The sequence below is a fragment of the Colossoma macropomum genome, unplaced genomic scaffold (genome assembly GCF_904425465.1).
Source record: "Colossoma macropomum unplaced genomic scaffold, Colossoma_macropomum, whole genome shotgun sequence".
Classification (NCBI taxonomy): Eukaryota; Metazoa; Chordata; class Actinopteri; order Characiformes; family Serrasalmidae; genus Colossoma; species Colossoma macropomum.
In genome coordinates, this window is record NW_023494806.1 from 19,410,541 (window position 1) to 19,425,759 (window position 15,219).

At 36.1% G+C, this 15,219-nt stretch overlaps 2 protein-coding genes across 2 annotated transcripts; one reads left to right on the top strand and one right to left on the bottom strand.

Moving 5' to 3' along the window:
* Positions 1-764: 764 nt before the first annotated feature.
* mob1a (MOB kinase activator 1A) lies at positions 765-6,990 on the bottom strand. Its single transcript, XM_036598352.1, has 6 exons — positions 6,729-6,990; positions 4,170-4,336; positions 3,833-3,926; positions 3,349-3,482; positions 2,941-3,104; positions 765-1,543 (listed from the first exon to the last, which is right to left on the bottom strand). The coding sequence occupies exons 1-6, from the start codon at positions 6,740-6,742 to the stop codon at positions 1,466-1,468; spliced, it is 651 nt and encodes a 216-aa protein (XP_036454245.1). The 5' UTR covers positions 6,743-6,990; the 3' UTR covers positions 765-1,465.
* Positions 6,991-7,578: 588 nt separating this feature from the next.
* mthfd2 (methylenetetrahydrofolate dehydrogenase (NADP+ dependent) 2, methenyltetrahydrofolate cyclohydrolase) lies at positions 7,579-14,346 on the top strand. Its single transcript, XM_036598351.1, has 9 exons — positions 7,579-7,697; positions 7,806-7,895; positions 10,034-10,218; positions 10,851-10,973; positions 11,261-11,413; positions 11,782-11,889; positions 12,120-12,212; positions 12,413-12,538; positions 13,266-14,346. Exons 1-9 carry the CDS (start codon positions 7,594-7,596, stop codon positions 13,412-13,414), a joined length of 1,131 nt encoding a protein of 376 aa, XP_036454244.1. The 5' UTR covers positions 7,579-7,593; the 3' UTR covers positions 13,415-14,346.
* The last annotated feature ends 873 nt before the right edge of the window (positions 14,347-15,219 follow it).

Consider the following 15,219-nt stretch of genomic DNA (forward strand, 5'->3'; position numbering starts at 1 on the left):
CAATTTTGAGTAAAAAAGTACAGTTAAAAAAAAAATGTAAGGCACAAAGTTCAGCTCATGCTAGTAAGAGTAAATGTAAGCTATTATTAGTACAAACAGTAGAATATAAGAATATGCCTTACATAATGTACATGACATGTACTGACATGGCTGGAAATCATAGCCTAAAGCCCTTCTTTATTTGAAAAAGCTGTAAAATGGAAGCTGAAGACTTCAGTTAATTAAAAAGAGAGTTAATTAAAAAATTAAAAATAGGTACTAGATCTCTACAGTACATTTTAGAAAACTAATTCAACCATTTTTGAAACTTCATACACTTTTACATTTACTCAATATTTAACTTGATAAATATGCTACTGTATCAGCACAGTAATCAAGAACATTTTGAACATTTGACATTTTACAGTTATGTGACATTCATGCAAATGAATCTGTAATACTAAAATGTAAGACATCCACTGGCCTGAAGTATACAGCTGATTCCTCAAGAACTGCAGATACAGTAGACACAGGCAGTGAGCATTTAACTAAAGGCCAAAAATAAATAAACACATTTGATTTAATCTTGAAGGAGGAATTGTATCCTACATTGCATTTATTTTGTTGCATGAATATACAATACTTTGGTTCTGTCAAATATTACCAAAAATAAATCTATAACAGTGTGCCAGCACAAGCCATTGGTGATATTCAATGCAGGATGAAATAAGAATGACTTAAATGCAAGTAAAATAAGAAGACTGTAACTAAAATGTCAACAAAAATACTGTGACTGTGTAGCATTTTAATATTCAAGACAACTAAACTGACCTAAGATCACAAAATTATTTTCAGTTTAAAATAAACTTGTTTGACAATGGAGTGACAATAATCTATACTCACAGTGAAATGTGTACACACAGTTTGTCATCAAACAACTTCATTAAAATTTAAAAATTGAAACATTACAAAATGTATATTTTGCATTACTGTTTGTATAAAAATGATCCAATGTTTTAATAAAAAATCCTGATCAAAGGTTCACTTAAAATATTACAATGTTTCTAATCCTCCTCCCGCACTTGGTCCTTTTGTTTAGTTCATAAGGCCCAAATAACAAAGTGAAAATCAACATAAGCAGAACACCTACAATCAGTACATCAGTACAATCAAGACATGTATGTTTAATTACATATAAACTTGAGTAAAATAAGTATACTGGGAAAAAGCCTGAATGATTGATAACCATTCTAAACTTTTTTGGCCAAAACAGAACAAAAGGTCATTAACTGAAAAGAAGCTGAAATTTCTGAAATGAGCTGATTCTAGCATTAAAATATCCTACTTGAGATTTCAAAGAACTCAGTTGGAAAAGCTACAAGACAAAAGAACAACACAAAGCCAAAAAGTGAGTATAAAACACAAAGATAAAATGTTTAAAAGGTGCTTGGAGGCACTAACAGATGACTCTGTGATGAGAATGTATTTATCTGTCCTTGGTACCCAGCTTGTCAATAAGGTCCTGCAGGGGAGCCAGCTCTCTGCGGTCAATCAGGTTGAATTCCTAATCAAACACATGCAAACAAAAACGAGAGACAATGAAAAGAGGCACTGACTGTCAATTTTTTTCATGTATTATACTTAATACTTTCTGTACTTGATTTACTTGATATATCAGATGTACAAAGTTAAATGTAACTGACATTAGCTCACAAACTTTAACCAAAGTGGGGGGAAAAAGGGATTTCCTAAAATTCTTGTCAAAAGTGGAAAGAAAATTTGAATGAGAAGCAGATTTCATTCTCTTCCTTATTCTGGCTGGTAACATCTTTTCTGAGCCGTGTGGATGCTCTTGAATAAACAGACTCTCAAATCTTGGGCTTTTTAAAGTTATTTCAAAGTAAACTGTAATGTACAGCACCGCAACTGAGCATGAATCAACCCAAAGGAGTCATAGAAACATCACTCTTGGCAAAGTGATGGCTGCAGACATGAACACCAGCATTTACTCTAAAATTAGGACCATCTACTCTTCGGACTGACTGGAACCAGTTTGATCATGATGTGTGCTTGGTTGGAAATTTCTGAAATCCCAGGTATGGCTGTTTTTCTTTGGAGTTGTGGCATGAGGAACACAGCAAAATGCCTTAAAGCTGGACTGTGCCCTTTGATTTGGTTCGACTGGAAACAAAATTATCTGCTAACATAAATGGACGGAAGTGAGAACTTGGAAATGTGAAATGTGCCTTTTAACTCAATATTAAATGTGATCCCATCTGTTTCCTTATTTACTTTAGATTTAACATTTTTAAATGTAACATTTTTCAGTTTTAAAATTGTCCACTGGTGTTACAACATTTCTAATAATGATTGATTCAGAGATCATCAGACAGACATTGGAACAAATATTGGAAGCTCAATGCTTTAGGAGGAGAACGCTAACTGCCAATTCAATTCTGTTTCATATCAACATTTTAATTGCATCATACTATATAACTGGTCCTGTTTCTAAAAGAGCTGGAAAATAGTCTGGGCTAAATATCTGAGCTAAAACGCATCTTCTGTTTAGACAATGAGCTCTTACAATGTCCTCGGTACTTCCTGGATTTAAAAAACAGTGGGAACACGAAAATCTACGACCTGTAGTTTCGTAAAGTGAATGGATCATATGCATACAACTAATGTAATAGATTTTGTGATAGTTCCTTCTAAAACTAATAGTTGAAAGTAAAGAATATCCCCCCGGATGTTCACCCAAGTGGACAGTAACCATGTTTCAAATAGAACATCAAACAACGTTTTTTATCATTCATTTAAAAATGGTCACTTTTTCAAATAAATTAATAATAAATAAATAAATAAATTTTATAATGTAAATGTTTAATAAAAATGACAAAATATCACATCAACAAACCAGATGCCTTTCTCTAGCGAAGCCTGCATTAGTCTGTGTCCTCTTACCTGCACAAAGAAGATGAAATGCTTGAAGGAAGTGTTGAGATGGGCCTCTTCCTGCAGTTGTATGACAGAGTCAAAGTGCTGGTGGTAAATATGGGCATAGACTCTGAAAAGGCGTTTAAGAATGGTCTTTGCCACTGACATGAAGTTTTTTGGGAAAGGCACACCTGGAAAAGAGAAAGAACTATCACTATGCACCATGGGCGAATTACTGGTACACTACACCACTGCAGTATAGATTTGCAAACTAATTTCTTCAGACAGACACACACAGAACATAGTGGTGTAAATAAATTAAAGATGTAAATAAATGAATTTTAAGGTTATTATATATCAGTGTATGAAAGCAAGCAATAAGCATGATTTTAACTGATTCTACAATAATTCATTCAGAATGAAAACAATGCTTACCAATTTTGGAGGGGAAGATGGTTTCATCATCCAGCTGATCTTGAACCCAAGTCATCAGGTAGTCAATGTATTTTGGAGCAGAGCATTTGATTGGTTTCTTTATATTGGTGCCATCAGCCCAGTGATACTCATACCTGTAGAAGCATGACACACAATTGGGTGTAAGGGTATTTGGACAAAATACCAAAACCTTTGTCAAAACTCATTGTTTTTCAGTTGTATGCAAAGTATGCTAGTAAGTTTCACTTTCTACTTAAGGAATAAGAAGTTAAATTTATCGATAGAATCAGTATGTTTGATTACATATAGTACTCAGTTATATGTACAATTTAAAAATGGGGGAAAAATGGCTGAAGGAATAACAGATATTTAAACATATACTTAATCCAAACAGATTAAAGACAGTAACACAACATATTTGTGAAACATACTAGGAACCTGAACAGATATACAGAATCCCTAAATCAAGAGGATTATTCTTTACCTGGGCCCTGCAGACATAACAGAGCAGCTAGTCTCAGTGCAGAATTCAGTAATGGTTCCATAGAGCATGTTGATCTGGTTAAAGAAGTCCACAGCTAAAACAGACAAAAACTAAAGTAGTTGATCGGGCTAATGAGATTCCAGCATCATTTTGTTAATTTCCCAAAAGATAAATGTGCAGTAAACATTGCAGCAAAATAAGAACAAATAAACAAAAAAAACAAGAAACGAAACTTGAAGAAAAACCTCTAAAACATTATTAAATGTTCTAAAAATGAAAAACCTCTCTAGTTCCTGTGTTTTTCAAAGATCAAAACAGTGCAAACATAGACACTCACTATTGACAGCTATCCATTCGTTAAGGTCTTCTCCCTCTGGCAGCATAACAGCAGCTCGAAGGTTGCCACTTCCCAAAGTGGCTTCAGCATGCTTCAAGAGCTCATACTGATGAGAACCCTCTGGAATGTTCTTCTTTGGCTTGAATGTCTTTGAGGACCGACTTCCACTAGAGCAAAGGCAAAAAATGTTTTTGTTTTTTTTTTTCAATTTAGCCTTTAAACAGTTCAATTAAGCATGATTTAAATCATCACCCCAGTGCCTCTGTACCAAACAGTACATCACTGCTCACTTACGAACATCATCTTGTGTCAAGGTGACAACAACTGTGATAAAATTCTTACATCTGACAATAATTCTTTTTATGCTTCATGTAAATAATGTCTCAGATCCCAAGGTGACGACCGTTGCAGTTGTCTGACTGTATTTTTTAACACTCCAAAGGAAGGACTGCATACCTCTGATAATTCAATAACGGGCTGTGAGTCACTACTCTGAGCCACTCTGGAGCCATTCTAAGGACAGAGCTCAGTATGGTACCACTAATCGGTTCACAAGTTGGCTTCTCATACAAAAGCACACTGGTCTGATAGTTTAAATGGAAATATCATAGGTTTTTGGATGACACAGTATTAACATATGAGTTTAGTTTTGACTTCATCTTTTGACATTTGCCCTCCTGGAACCTCCCAAATTATATGGATCAGAGGCAGAACAAACCTTGCTATACAGAACTACACATATTCATGTCTAGCATAAATCCCAGAAATTCTGACAAATGTACATTTGAGGTAGCAAAGGCCTTGAAACTTAATCCTCTGCCAAAGAAAAAATGAAAAACGTCTGACCATACTTTCTTTAGGTGAAAATACAGTACAGTCTTCTCTGTCTTGTCAGTTTTAGTAATATACAAGCTAATCTGTTTAAAAACAGGCTTTTTGCAAACATTTTAAGCTGGCACACTGAGCTGCACATTCAAAAAGGTGCAGTAGCTGGATCTACCTGATCACATATTACCATTCAGTCGCTCACAGTGGAAAAACAACCGGGGCATGTCCTTAAAAATCACAATTTTTAAAAAATAATGTGTATGCCTATATTTAAAACAAAGAAAAAGGTAGAAGGAATAGGTGTACACCATCATTTCAAATGGTAAAAAACTGATAGGCATGTATGCAAAAAAAGGAACCAGCCATTACTCAGTCATACCGCTTCAGAGGAAGCAGCAATATGGCTTGGGCATGTATGGCTGGCAGTAAAACTGACATCATTGTCAATGGCAGCAGCTAGATGAGATCTAAAGCATCTTAAATGTTCAGGTCCAATCATATGGCTCAAATGCATTGCACCTTCACCTTGTAGCAAAATGATACATAGAGCTAAAGCAACTCTGTCTCTATGAACTAGAACTCAATCCCACTTATTTATTTTACTTATTGGGGGCAAGACTGATGGCCAACCTAAACTCATCCTAAAACAAGCAAAAAGAAAAAAAACACATACAGTGCAACGAGTAAAGATGCCTGTGGTTAGCAGACAGGCCAGTAACACGCATAACCAATGTATTTAAACTTATCTTAATATGCCTAAACCATTCAATTATTTTGGTCCCTGGAAATAGGGAGACTGCTGTATGTAAAAACGGCTGTCGCACTAAATGGTCTGCGTGGTTCTTCGTACATAGACGCAAACACCCTTGAAGTAAAGCCCATGCTACACTTCACCCTCTTACTCATATCTCATTTTCTATCCAATGTGCTGCTAAGTAGAGTTGAGGAAGGAAAAGTGTCACGCATAGAATACTTTCCACGAATTAATACTATTCTAGCTAGCTGCGTAGCGTAGGTTAACATGTTATGAAATTAAGAAAAGTGTTAAAAATAAGTACAAAATCTGGCCTAATATATCGCTGATACGTCTTTAATTACATTGTTCTGTTTTATTTATAGCATCAAAATCAGTGTAGTTGTAACTGTGCATTTTAACATTATTTCGCATTAAATTATTATCAGGCAACTCTTCTAAAGAGGTCTGTTGTTGTGAGAAAACATAGTTAACCACCAGCTGGCTAGATTAACATAGCTAGCTAGCTACCTGACGACCAAAACAAATCTTTTAAAGGTCAAAAACGTCGGTTTCCTTTCAACAGGTTAGCCAAAACATAAGTTTGATTAAAGACGGTTGAGGATTTTTAACGCCTAGATATATAAAACGCTCGGAAAGCCCAAAAGGTTAGTCTGCAATTTATTTGAAACAAAGTTTTGTCGTGGTTGAGCTTTGTAGTTGGGTTTGCTGAATTACGTTAGTTAACTAAGCTAGATACTCTGCTTCATATTTGGTTAACTGGCTAAGTTAGCTGACATGAAGTCATTTTAGCAGTAATGATAAGGTTAGCTAGCTAGCTACATTAGCTACTACTATCTACACCTTAGCTCGAGCTGAAACTGTTTAATATTATATTTAACTATTTAATAATCTTGTTGCCCCGCTAAATACCATATTAACATCTGGCGAGCTAACTGTTACAACTGGAAAACAAACGTTAAACATAGGGTACTTACAATAAGAAACTCATTTCCGTTAACTTTGCTTCAACTCCAAGTAACGTCGTTACCGAAACAATTTACCAGGTAGAGAAAAGTATGGCCGGTTAAATCAAAATTCTTTACGGATACGTTAATGAATGCATGAAACCAACGTTATTTGTAAACAAAGTCTTTCTCGAAGTTAACATGAAAAGACAGTTAACATGAAAAGTTCTTGAAACAGGAAGTGTTTGCAACAGCACTGTATCCCTTGGTCTGGGTTGACGTAGCCCAGAAGGAAACGAAACGAATACAGTGTAATGAGGACACCATAAATTTCAGATTTTTTGAACTGCTCAAAACAGTAGCGTACCACATATGCAAAATAAGCAAGATTTATTTATAGCAGGTCTTGAACCGACACCAGGTTCTGTGTATATGAGCGCTATCTTTATTTTGTTTCTTTAATTTATGCAGGTAGTAAGAGCTCGATTAACTTCTATGCTCAGATTTCACTTTTTTTAAATAGTAGTCACCAATGTTTCCTTTCTGTAATCTGTCAGCATTATTCAATTTTAGTTTAATGATATATGTTATTACGAAAACGCTTTATAGACCACTTTCAAGAGTTTTCTCCCCCACCCCAGGATATACGTTGTTGAAAGTGGGCTTTACGCATACAAGAAACATCAGTGCTATTGTATGATTAATATAAACTTTATTAGAGAAAAAATATAAATTTTTTATATATATATATATATATATATATATATATATATATATATATATATGTGTGTGTGTGTGTGTGTGTATGTGTATGTGTGTGTGTGTGTGTGTCGCTGCTATCCTGCGCTTGAGGAGGCCAATAGGCGGAGTCCTGCGATGTAATCCATCCCATTCTATGACGTACACACCGCAGGTTAAAACGGCGTACTGCCCTCCGCTTGCTCTGACTGAGGAAGGTATCCGGCTCTCCGGCCTCAGCCCTTCACGGCACCGTTCTGGGTCCTTTTTATCTATCTATCTATCTATCTATCTATCTATCTATTTATTTATTTTTAGATATAGATCGCAATCCATTTATGTATATATATATTCGATTTGACGTCACAGAGGCTACATCATGGCCACGCTGAGAACGCTGCGGAAGCTTTGCCAACATACTCACCATCAAGCATGTAGCCTTCATTTATCGGCGTCAAGGTACGTGGCCTTCCTGCTGATAGCAAAACAAAGTGGGTGTGTTAGTACAATGCGTTGTTTGTATCTTACACAGTTCCAAACAATCTAGAGAAAGCCTCATTTAGCGTACTGTCGCGTTTGACAGTAACTCAAAGCCGACTTAGCGGTCACGATTTATGTGTTTGCGAAATGGGACTGTTGTCAGCACTTGTAGATCCTGTAGGCAATATGTCCTGTCATCTGCGGACAGAAGTACGTTAGATGCTGTTCCGTGGTTCGGCTGTTCGCGTTATGTAACAAATATTTTAACATGGGAGCTTACATGGGAGTTCTAATGGCACTGTGCGCCCCCCCGCGGTTAGCCGGTAGAAATCACTCACTTGTGGCTGATGAAATCCTTTAGAACGCTTGCAGTGAGGCAACCTACCGCCTTATCAGTAGTAACGTTACATAATTTTGTGTGTGATCTGTTCCCTCTCGCTTCAGGTCTGTATTATTATGTGGCCACCTAAACATCGGTCACGTGTTTGTTCTTATTAAAAATATGTCTTTACTGCGACCACATCTTCTCTTATTGGGTTGAGCGGCTAAATTGATTGGGCGCTGCATACACTTCCTGCGTGGCTTACACACATGACTTCGTTACAAGTTACTATACACAAAACGTCTCTCATTAAAGGACGAAACGTTGGAAATTCTGGGTTGGCATTCACAAACGAATCCCGAGTAAAATGAGTTACCATTAGACTCCTATTGATATTCATGATGATGATAACGGTCACAAAAGCTGATTCTAGATCAGCACTCTCATTCCTAAGGTCGTTTACGAATGCACACCCTGATTCTCACGGGCATGTGCAGTGTTTTTTAGTCTTAAATTCCTAAAATAGCAATATTTTTTAAACCACTGTGTAAATGTGTAATCAACATTAAGCATTTTCCTAGATTTAAAATGTTTTTTGGACAAGTACATTATATTGCCTTTGGATAGAAACTGAGATTCAAGAGATAAAAAAATAAATAAATCTTACAAGTTCACATAAGGTCATAGAAACATCTAGCAAAGAGTTGACCCTGTAGGCATTGTTGCTATGAAGCAAGTGTGAACTGCCTAAATCATTTAGAAAAAACAAGGCTTTGGCGAGTGTAGCTGTTTCAATAGTTTTTAATGAGGCATACAGTTTAGAGCTGATCATTTTTTGTAGAGATTTGCACTCTCACGTAAGGTGAGCTCTTAACTTACTGGGCAGGTCTTTGAAGACTAAGAATACCTATAAATGTGTGTATAACAGCAATAGCCCAGTTGGAAATCACTCCCTGTCACTGAAAGAACTGTTTGCTGCCACATCAAGAGGCCTCTTACATCATGCCAAATGGCTCATTACTTTTCAATATGGCCTCTTATGTAAGCTAAATCACATTCAAAACAGTTAACAATCTGAAATTGTTATCTCCAATCGCAACTCCTCGTGTACTCCCAGCACATTCCAGACTGGAAGGCTTTGGTTTTGGGAGCTCCAAGAAGCTTATATGCCTTCAGTCAGACTGTAACATGCTACCACCTCTGCTATATTTAGTCTACCATCATGTTCAAGGAGGCCCAGTTTCATTGACCTTCACCTTAAGTTCCCCAATTTACTTTGGGACTCATTGTAGAGTGAGTGTGACTGTTAGCATTCACTATGAATGTCCAAGATCTGACTGCTGTGTGTCTTACCCTGTTATGATTCTCTGGTTGTTTGATTTGCTACATGAAATGGGTATTTTGCTTGTATTTGAAAAAGGCTTTTGTCCTTTTCAAAATAGAATGGCTGATTCAAATTTAGAGCTAAAACTAGAGCTTTGCAATTGCTTATTTAAATTTGTTTACTAGACTTAAAAATGAAAATGTAAAAAAGTTTAAATTATTGATTAATACTTACTTTCTCAGTGAGGGGGCAATGATTAATGCATATTTTAAGTTTTCCTACTGGTTGCTCTAACAGTAAGAAGCAGAGCCTGATGGACACACCAATTTATGTGCATTCAGTATCAGTGATAAAGGTTAGATTGTTGTTTCCAATGAAGGAACGTGTTAAACAAACTGTTAACTTTATAATTATGGTTAATCGAATGTGATTAACTGACTAATTGCAGAATTTTGACTCCTCCGTCCTCAGACAAGAGGCTGTGGTTATCTCAGGCAGGAAGCTGGCCCGTCAGATCCGTGATGAGGCACGTGCTGATGTGGAGGAGTGGGTCTCTGCTGGTAACCGACGACCCCACCTGAGTGTGGTGCTAGTGGGTGACAACCCAGCCAGCCATTCCTATGTGCTGAACAAGACTCGTGCTGCTGCTGATGTGGGTAAGAACAGAAACTTAACCTGGACATTTATCCACTGGAATCCTGCACAGATTTTTTTTTAATCTTCCCTCAGTTTTCCGTATACGTCTTCATGCTGAGTGCTGTAAAAGTGGGGATAAAGGAAGTGCATCATTCTCACATTTTGACTTGTTTTGAAGTAGACATGCTCCAACATAATTGTTTCTTGAGTGTGTTAATGATTCAAGTAGAAGTAAAAGTAGGGTCACCTATAGAATGCAGTGTACTTTCTTAATACTTGCATATTTTGACACAGGAATTAAAAGTGATATATTTATATATATAAATAAGCAGTGGTAGTAAATTCAGCAAAATTTTACTTCCCATCTCTGGATTGAAGGGTATCAAATAGAATGCTATAAATGTGTGACTTGAATACCTCTATTCTGTGTCAAATTTGATAAAGGCGTATGTTGCCTCTGGCACTTACTGATAAGTGATGTCTTACCCCTCTTTTCCCACATGGTGTATCCTTAACTTTTTTTTTCACATTTCTGTCTTTTTTACTTCTATCTCAACTAGGGATGCACAATATGGTTAAAATACTAGTTAAGTTAAGATTGGCCTGCTTAATTCTGAGCTTGTTTTTTTTGTCTCTTTGTCTTTGTGTGTAGGTATCAGTAGTGAGACTATACTGAAACCGTCTTCCATTTCTGAAGAAGAGCTGCTGGAGCTGATTGACAAACTCAACACTGATCACAGAGTAGATGGCCTTCTGGTCCAGCTGCCTTTACCTGGTAAGTTCATATATATATATATATAATATTATATATATATATATAAAGAATGAGTTTAACAATTTATTGTGGTTTAATATTTACTACTTATTTTCACTACGTGCCTTTCACAATATATGAAATGGTATTTGTATTGTGTATACTTGACTTCAGATAATCACTTTTAACCCAGAGGTTAGAGACAAAAATATCTGACGTTTCATGACTGGATCCATACATGTTATTGAATCTGGTCTCTGGTCACAACCTTTTAAAAGCCTTTGACCCTCTCTCTCTCTCACGTCCAGAGCACATTGACGAGCGCCGCATATGTAATGCAGTCTGCCCAGATAAAGATGTTGATGGCTTCCATGTGGTCAATGTTGGCCGTATGTGCTTGGACCAGTCCACTATGTTGCCTGCCACACCATGGGGAGTGTGGGAGATTATTAAGCGTACAGGTACTTACAAAGGCTAATTAATGATAGTTTAAAACAGGTCCCAGCCCAGGTGTTACTGCTCTCCATATTATAAAACAATGTGGAGGTATTGTCACAGAATTATGTAATGCTTATAAACTTCAATGAGAAAAGTCATAGTAGTGTTGTACTGTCAAGGACCTGTCAAAATATCACAGATATTTTTGTGCAAATAATTTGACCTAGTATGAACTTATTTTAGGACGTTGTACTTGGTAAGAAGTGTCAGTGAATGTGAAATGTGCTTTATGTTTTGTGAAATTTGTTATGTTTGCTTGCCTTTAGAAAGGTCTCACAGTAGGAAAAGCCCTGTTTGCTTGTGTAAGATTGTTCTCTCTCTCTATTCATAGGCATTCCCACGCTGGGTAAGAACGTATTGGTAGCTGGTCGTTCTAAGAATGTGGGTATGCCCATTGCTATGCTGCTACACACAGATGGAAGGCATGAAAGGCCCGGAGGTAAGTCAGATTCATCTGAAATGTAAAGATTTTCTGACGAAGGGTTAAAATCTGATTTTTCATATACTTACAGTTGAATAGGTTAACCATATACATTCTTTCTATAAATTGTTGTCAAACCTCTGAAACCTTATGACCGCGAGAGTAGGTATAAGTTTTGATTCTTCCTTTAATGCAGAGGATTATGATGATTGCAGAATTTTGCAGTGATCCACTTCTGTTTCTCCTAGGTGATGCCACAGTAACCATCTCCCACCGTTACACTCCTAAGGAGCAACTTCGCCAGCACACAAAAATAGCTGACATCATTGTTGCGGCTGCAGGTTGCAATTCCACTATTTTTCTAGTATTTACTTGTATTTTTTTCAGTCAAGAACGTATTTGCAAAATGTCATATTGTAACATTCATTAAGGAAACATAAGAGATTATTGTGGTTTCACACACAGTTACTTTCTGTCCTGACACTGCACAGTTATCTCTAGCAAATTCTACTGATTTTGTTATCTCTGACCTTTCATGCAGGTATTCCTAACCTCATCACTGCAGATATGATAAAGGAAGGTGCAGCAGTTATTGATGTAGGCATCAACAGAATACAAGACCCACTGACTGGAAAAAACAAACTTGTTGGTGATGTGGACTTTGAAGGTAAAGAGGGAAGAGAGTAGACTACAGTCTTATTAATCATCTTTTTAATCATCACTTGCCGATTCAATCAATGTAGAGTGAATTATAATTTTTTTTTTCCTGATAAAATGTTTAGCTGGCTGCAGTAAGTCAAATGCCCCTGTAATGAAGAAGGTTACAAATATAGAGCTTGCAACTGAGTCAGCTTAGACTGTACACTTGCACATTGTGTTGACAAGTTCATTTGCTAATGTACCTTAGGATTTCAGGCACTTTATTTTTCAGATTTTTTTTGTGAGATATATACCACAATAGTTTGGAAAATCTTAAACTGTTTGATAAAGCATTAAACCACAAGAGGCCTTGTGATAACATTTAAACATGACTGATCTCTTCAATTTGACCCTTTCTACCTTCAGTGTTTGTCAGTGGAGATTGCTATGCTTGAATTTCTGCGGCTGTCCCACCCGCCCTCCCCTACCAATTATTTTTTTATTTTTATTTTTTTTTACACAACTTGAACATGCCAGTTGTTGTTTCATTTGATTGATGATGAATGGACCAATAAATTATTTTGATAAAATCTTGTACATACACACTTTAACATATGTTAACATACATTAAAGTTAAGACTATTTGAGATACATAGTTTGGTTGTGACACCAACATGTTTATGTAAATTGTTTGTGTGTACAAACCCAGTTGAAGTTGTTATTTCGAACTGAATCTGAATCTCTCTTTCTTTCAGGTGTGCGAAAGAAGGCCAGCTATATCACTCCAGTCCCAGGAGGCGTTGGACCCATGACTGTTGCCATGTTAATGAAAAACACTATTAAGGCAGCGAAAAACCTTCTTTTGACCCCTCCAGAGAGGGTGCGCATGGTAGCATCCTCTTAATGCTCTTGGCCACCCTCCCCCTGCATTTCACATTCCATACTCCCATTTACTTTGGGAGGACCTCCCAGATGGGAATGCAATAGCTTTAAGTCCTATTTTTGGATACCACACTCTTTGTAGTTCACAGCTCCACATAGATCAGCTCAGTTCTACAAAGTGAATGTTTTGGAAATACTAAAGTTTTGGCAAAGTGAATGTGTTAGTTTTCTGCATTCACACATCTCAAACTAAAAATGACAAGCTTTGTGTAATGTATCTAGATAATATGCCTCAACAGTTCTGCTTATTTAACAAAGATTGATAAGTTTTGATTTTACAGCTTCTTATTTATGCTTTGTTAGACTCTTTGATAGGACGCAGTTGCTCATTCCTTTGAAATGCAAGCATATTTATTTATTTTCAGAGTAAATGTAACATTGTTTTGATGTGCACAGAGAGATTCACATTTATATTAGAAATTCAATTGTTCTTTTATACATATATGTACATGACTGTTTTTTTTCTTTTATTAGCTCATCTAATGTACATATGTTGAATAAATTTACACAGATGGGGCAAAGAAGGTGGCCATGACATGTTTCAGTCAGCAAGGCAGATCTCAGTGACCTCAATGACCTCTCGCTGAGACATCTGCTTTTTTCAGAGGGGCTCACATCATTGTGGCTTAATAGAGTTTATTCAATGGTAAATAATATGGTGTTTTTGTAAATTAACCGATTCGTTATCTTGATAGTTTTAGGAGTGTAGCAAGGAGGGGTGATCCTGGAGCAGTGGTTTAAGGGAGAGAGTGGAAACAAAGAGAAACACTATTTGCTACATTAAGAAACACCCAGATATGACAGGTCAGATTTCTATATGGAAAAAAGCTTTAAGTTTACATTGCAAATGCTTTTGTACATGTAGTTCAAATAAATAACAGTATTCAACTCAAATGTTGTCTTTATAATTTTGTTCAGGTTCTTGTTTAGCCTTGTCCAAACATGGTTCACAATGCAATGCCCTCAGAGGCCCAAAGCGGGGGGGGCATTTTATTTTATTTTTTTTGTTTCAACATATGTTTGACTTAAATGCTATTCCCGAAAAATCCCTGTTCTGGCATCATTGTGTTCCCTTTACGAAGTCATGGTTACTAATTTCCTCTGCCATATTTTACATTTTAGGCTGGTTTCCCAGACAGAGATTAAGCATAGTCTTTATGTGGAATTTTGAATGTAGATTTGCCATTAAGAGCAAAATGTACTCCAAAACGTTTAATATATTTATTTTAACACTAAATAATAATGTATTACTTATAATTGCAGTATAAATTAGAACATAAATAAAAAAACATAAACTATTGAAAATAAATATGCATTGTTGTATTTGTATCATATCAATGTATGAAAAGATAAAAAATGTTTGTCTTTGTTTGGTTCATCCCAAAATGCATTCCAATGTATTTGCAATCTCCCATAGAAAACATACATACCCGTGTATTTTATGAAGAAAAATATATTTAGAAATAAGTAACGAAGGGAAAAAAATAACCTGACAATTGCATTCTGAAAAATAAAGGGCCGTCAGGTGACTTTTTCAAAAAATACATTGGTATATGTGCCAATGGGTGAGACGCATTGCAAATGTATTGGTTCATTCCAATGCATTCTAAGCACTAAAACACATTAAAAATATATAGATTTCCCAATGTATAAATGCACCGATGCATATGAATTCAATATTAGTTGTTTTGTTTGCTTTTTACTTACATGTAAATATATAACAAATATAATTACAATTGTAAACAACAAACTATTATTCACTTTAAA

Bases quoted from the DNA above. Each gene is read 5' to 3' on its own strand.
- mob1a (XM_036598352.1), bottom strand. The intron at 3,927-4,169 runs GTGAGTGTCTAT...TGTCTGTTTTAG, and splicing joins CGAATGGATAGCTGTCAATA to CTGTGGACTTCTTTAACCAG. The intron at 3,105-3,348 runs GTAAGCATTGTT...TCTCTTTTCCAG, and splicing joins CATCTTCCCCTCCAAAATTG to GTGTGCCTTTCCCAAAAAAC.
- mthfd2 (XM_036598351.1), top strand. From the start codon at position 7,594: ATGACGTACACACCGCAGGTTAAAACGGCGTACTGCCCTCCGCTTGCT. The intron at 7,896-10,033 runs GTACGTGGCCTT...CTCCGTCCTCAG, and splicing joins CTTCATTTATCGGCGTCAAG to ACAAGAGGCTGTGGTTATCT. The intron at 12,539-13,265 runs GTAAAGAGGGAA...TCTTTCTTTCAG, and splicing joins TGGTGATGTGGACTTTGAAG to GTGTGCGAAAGAAGGCCAGC.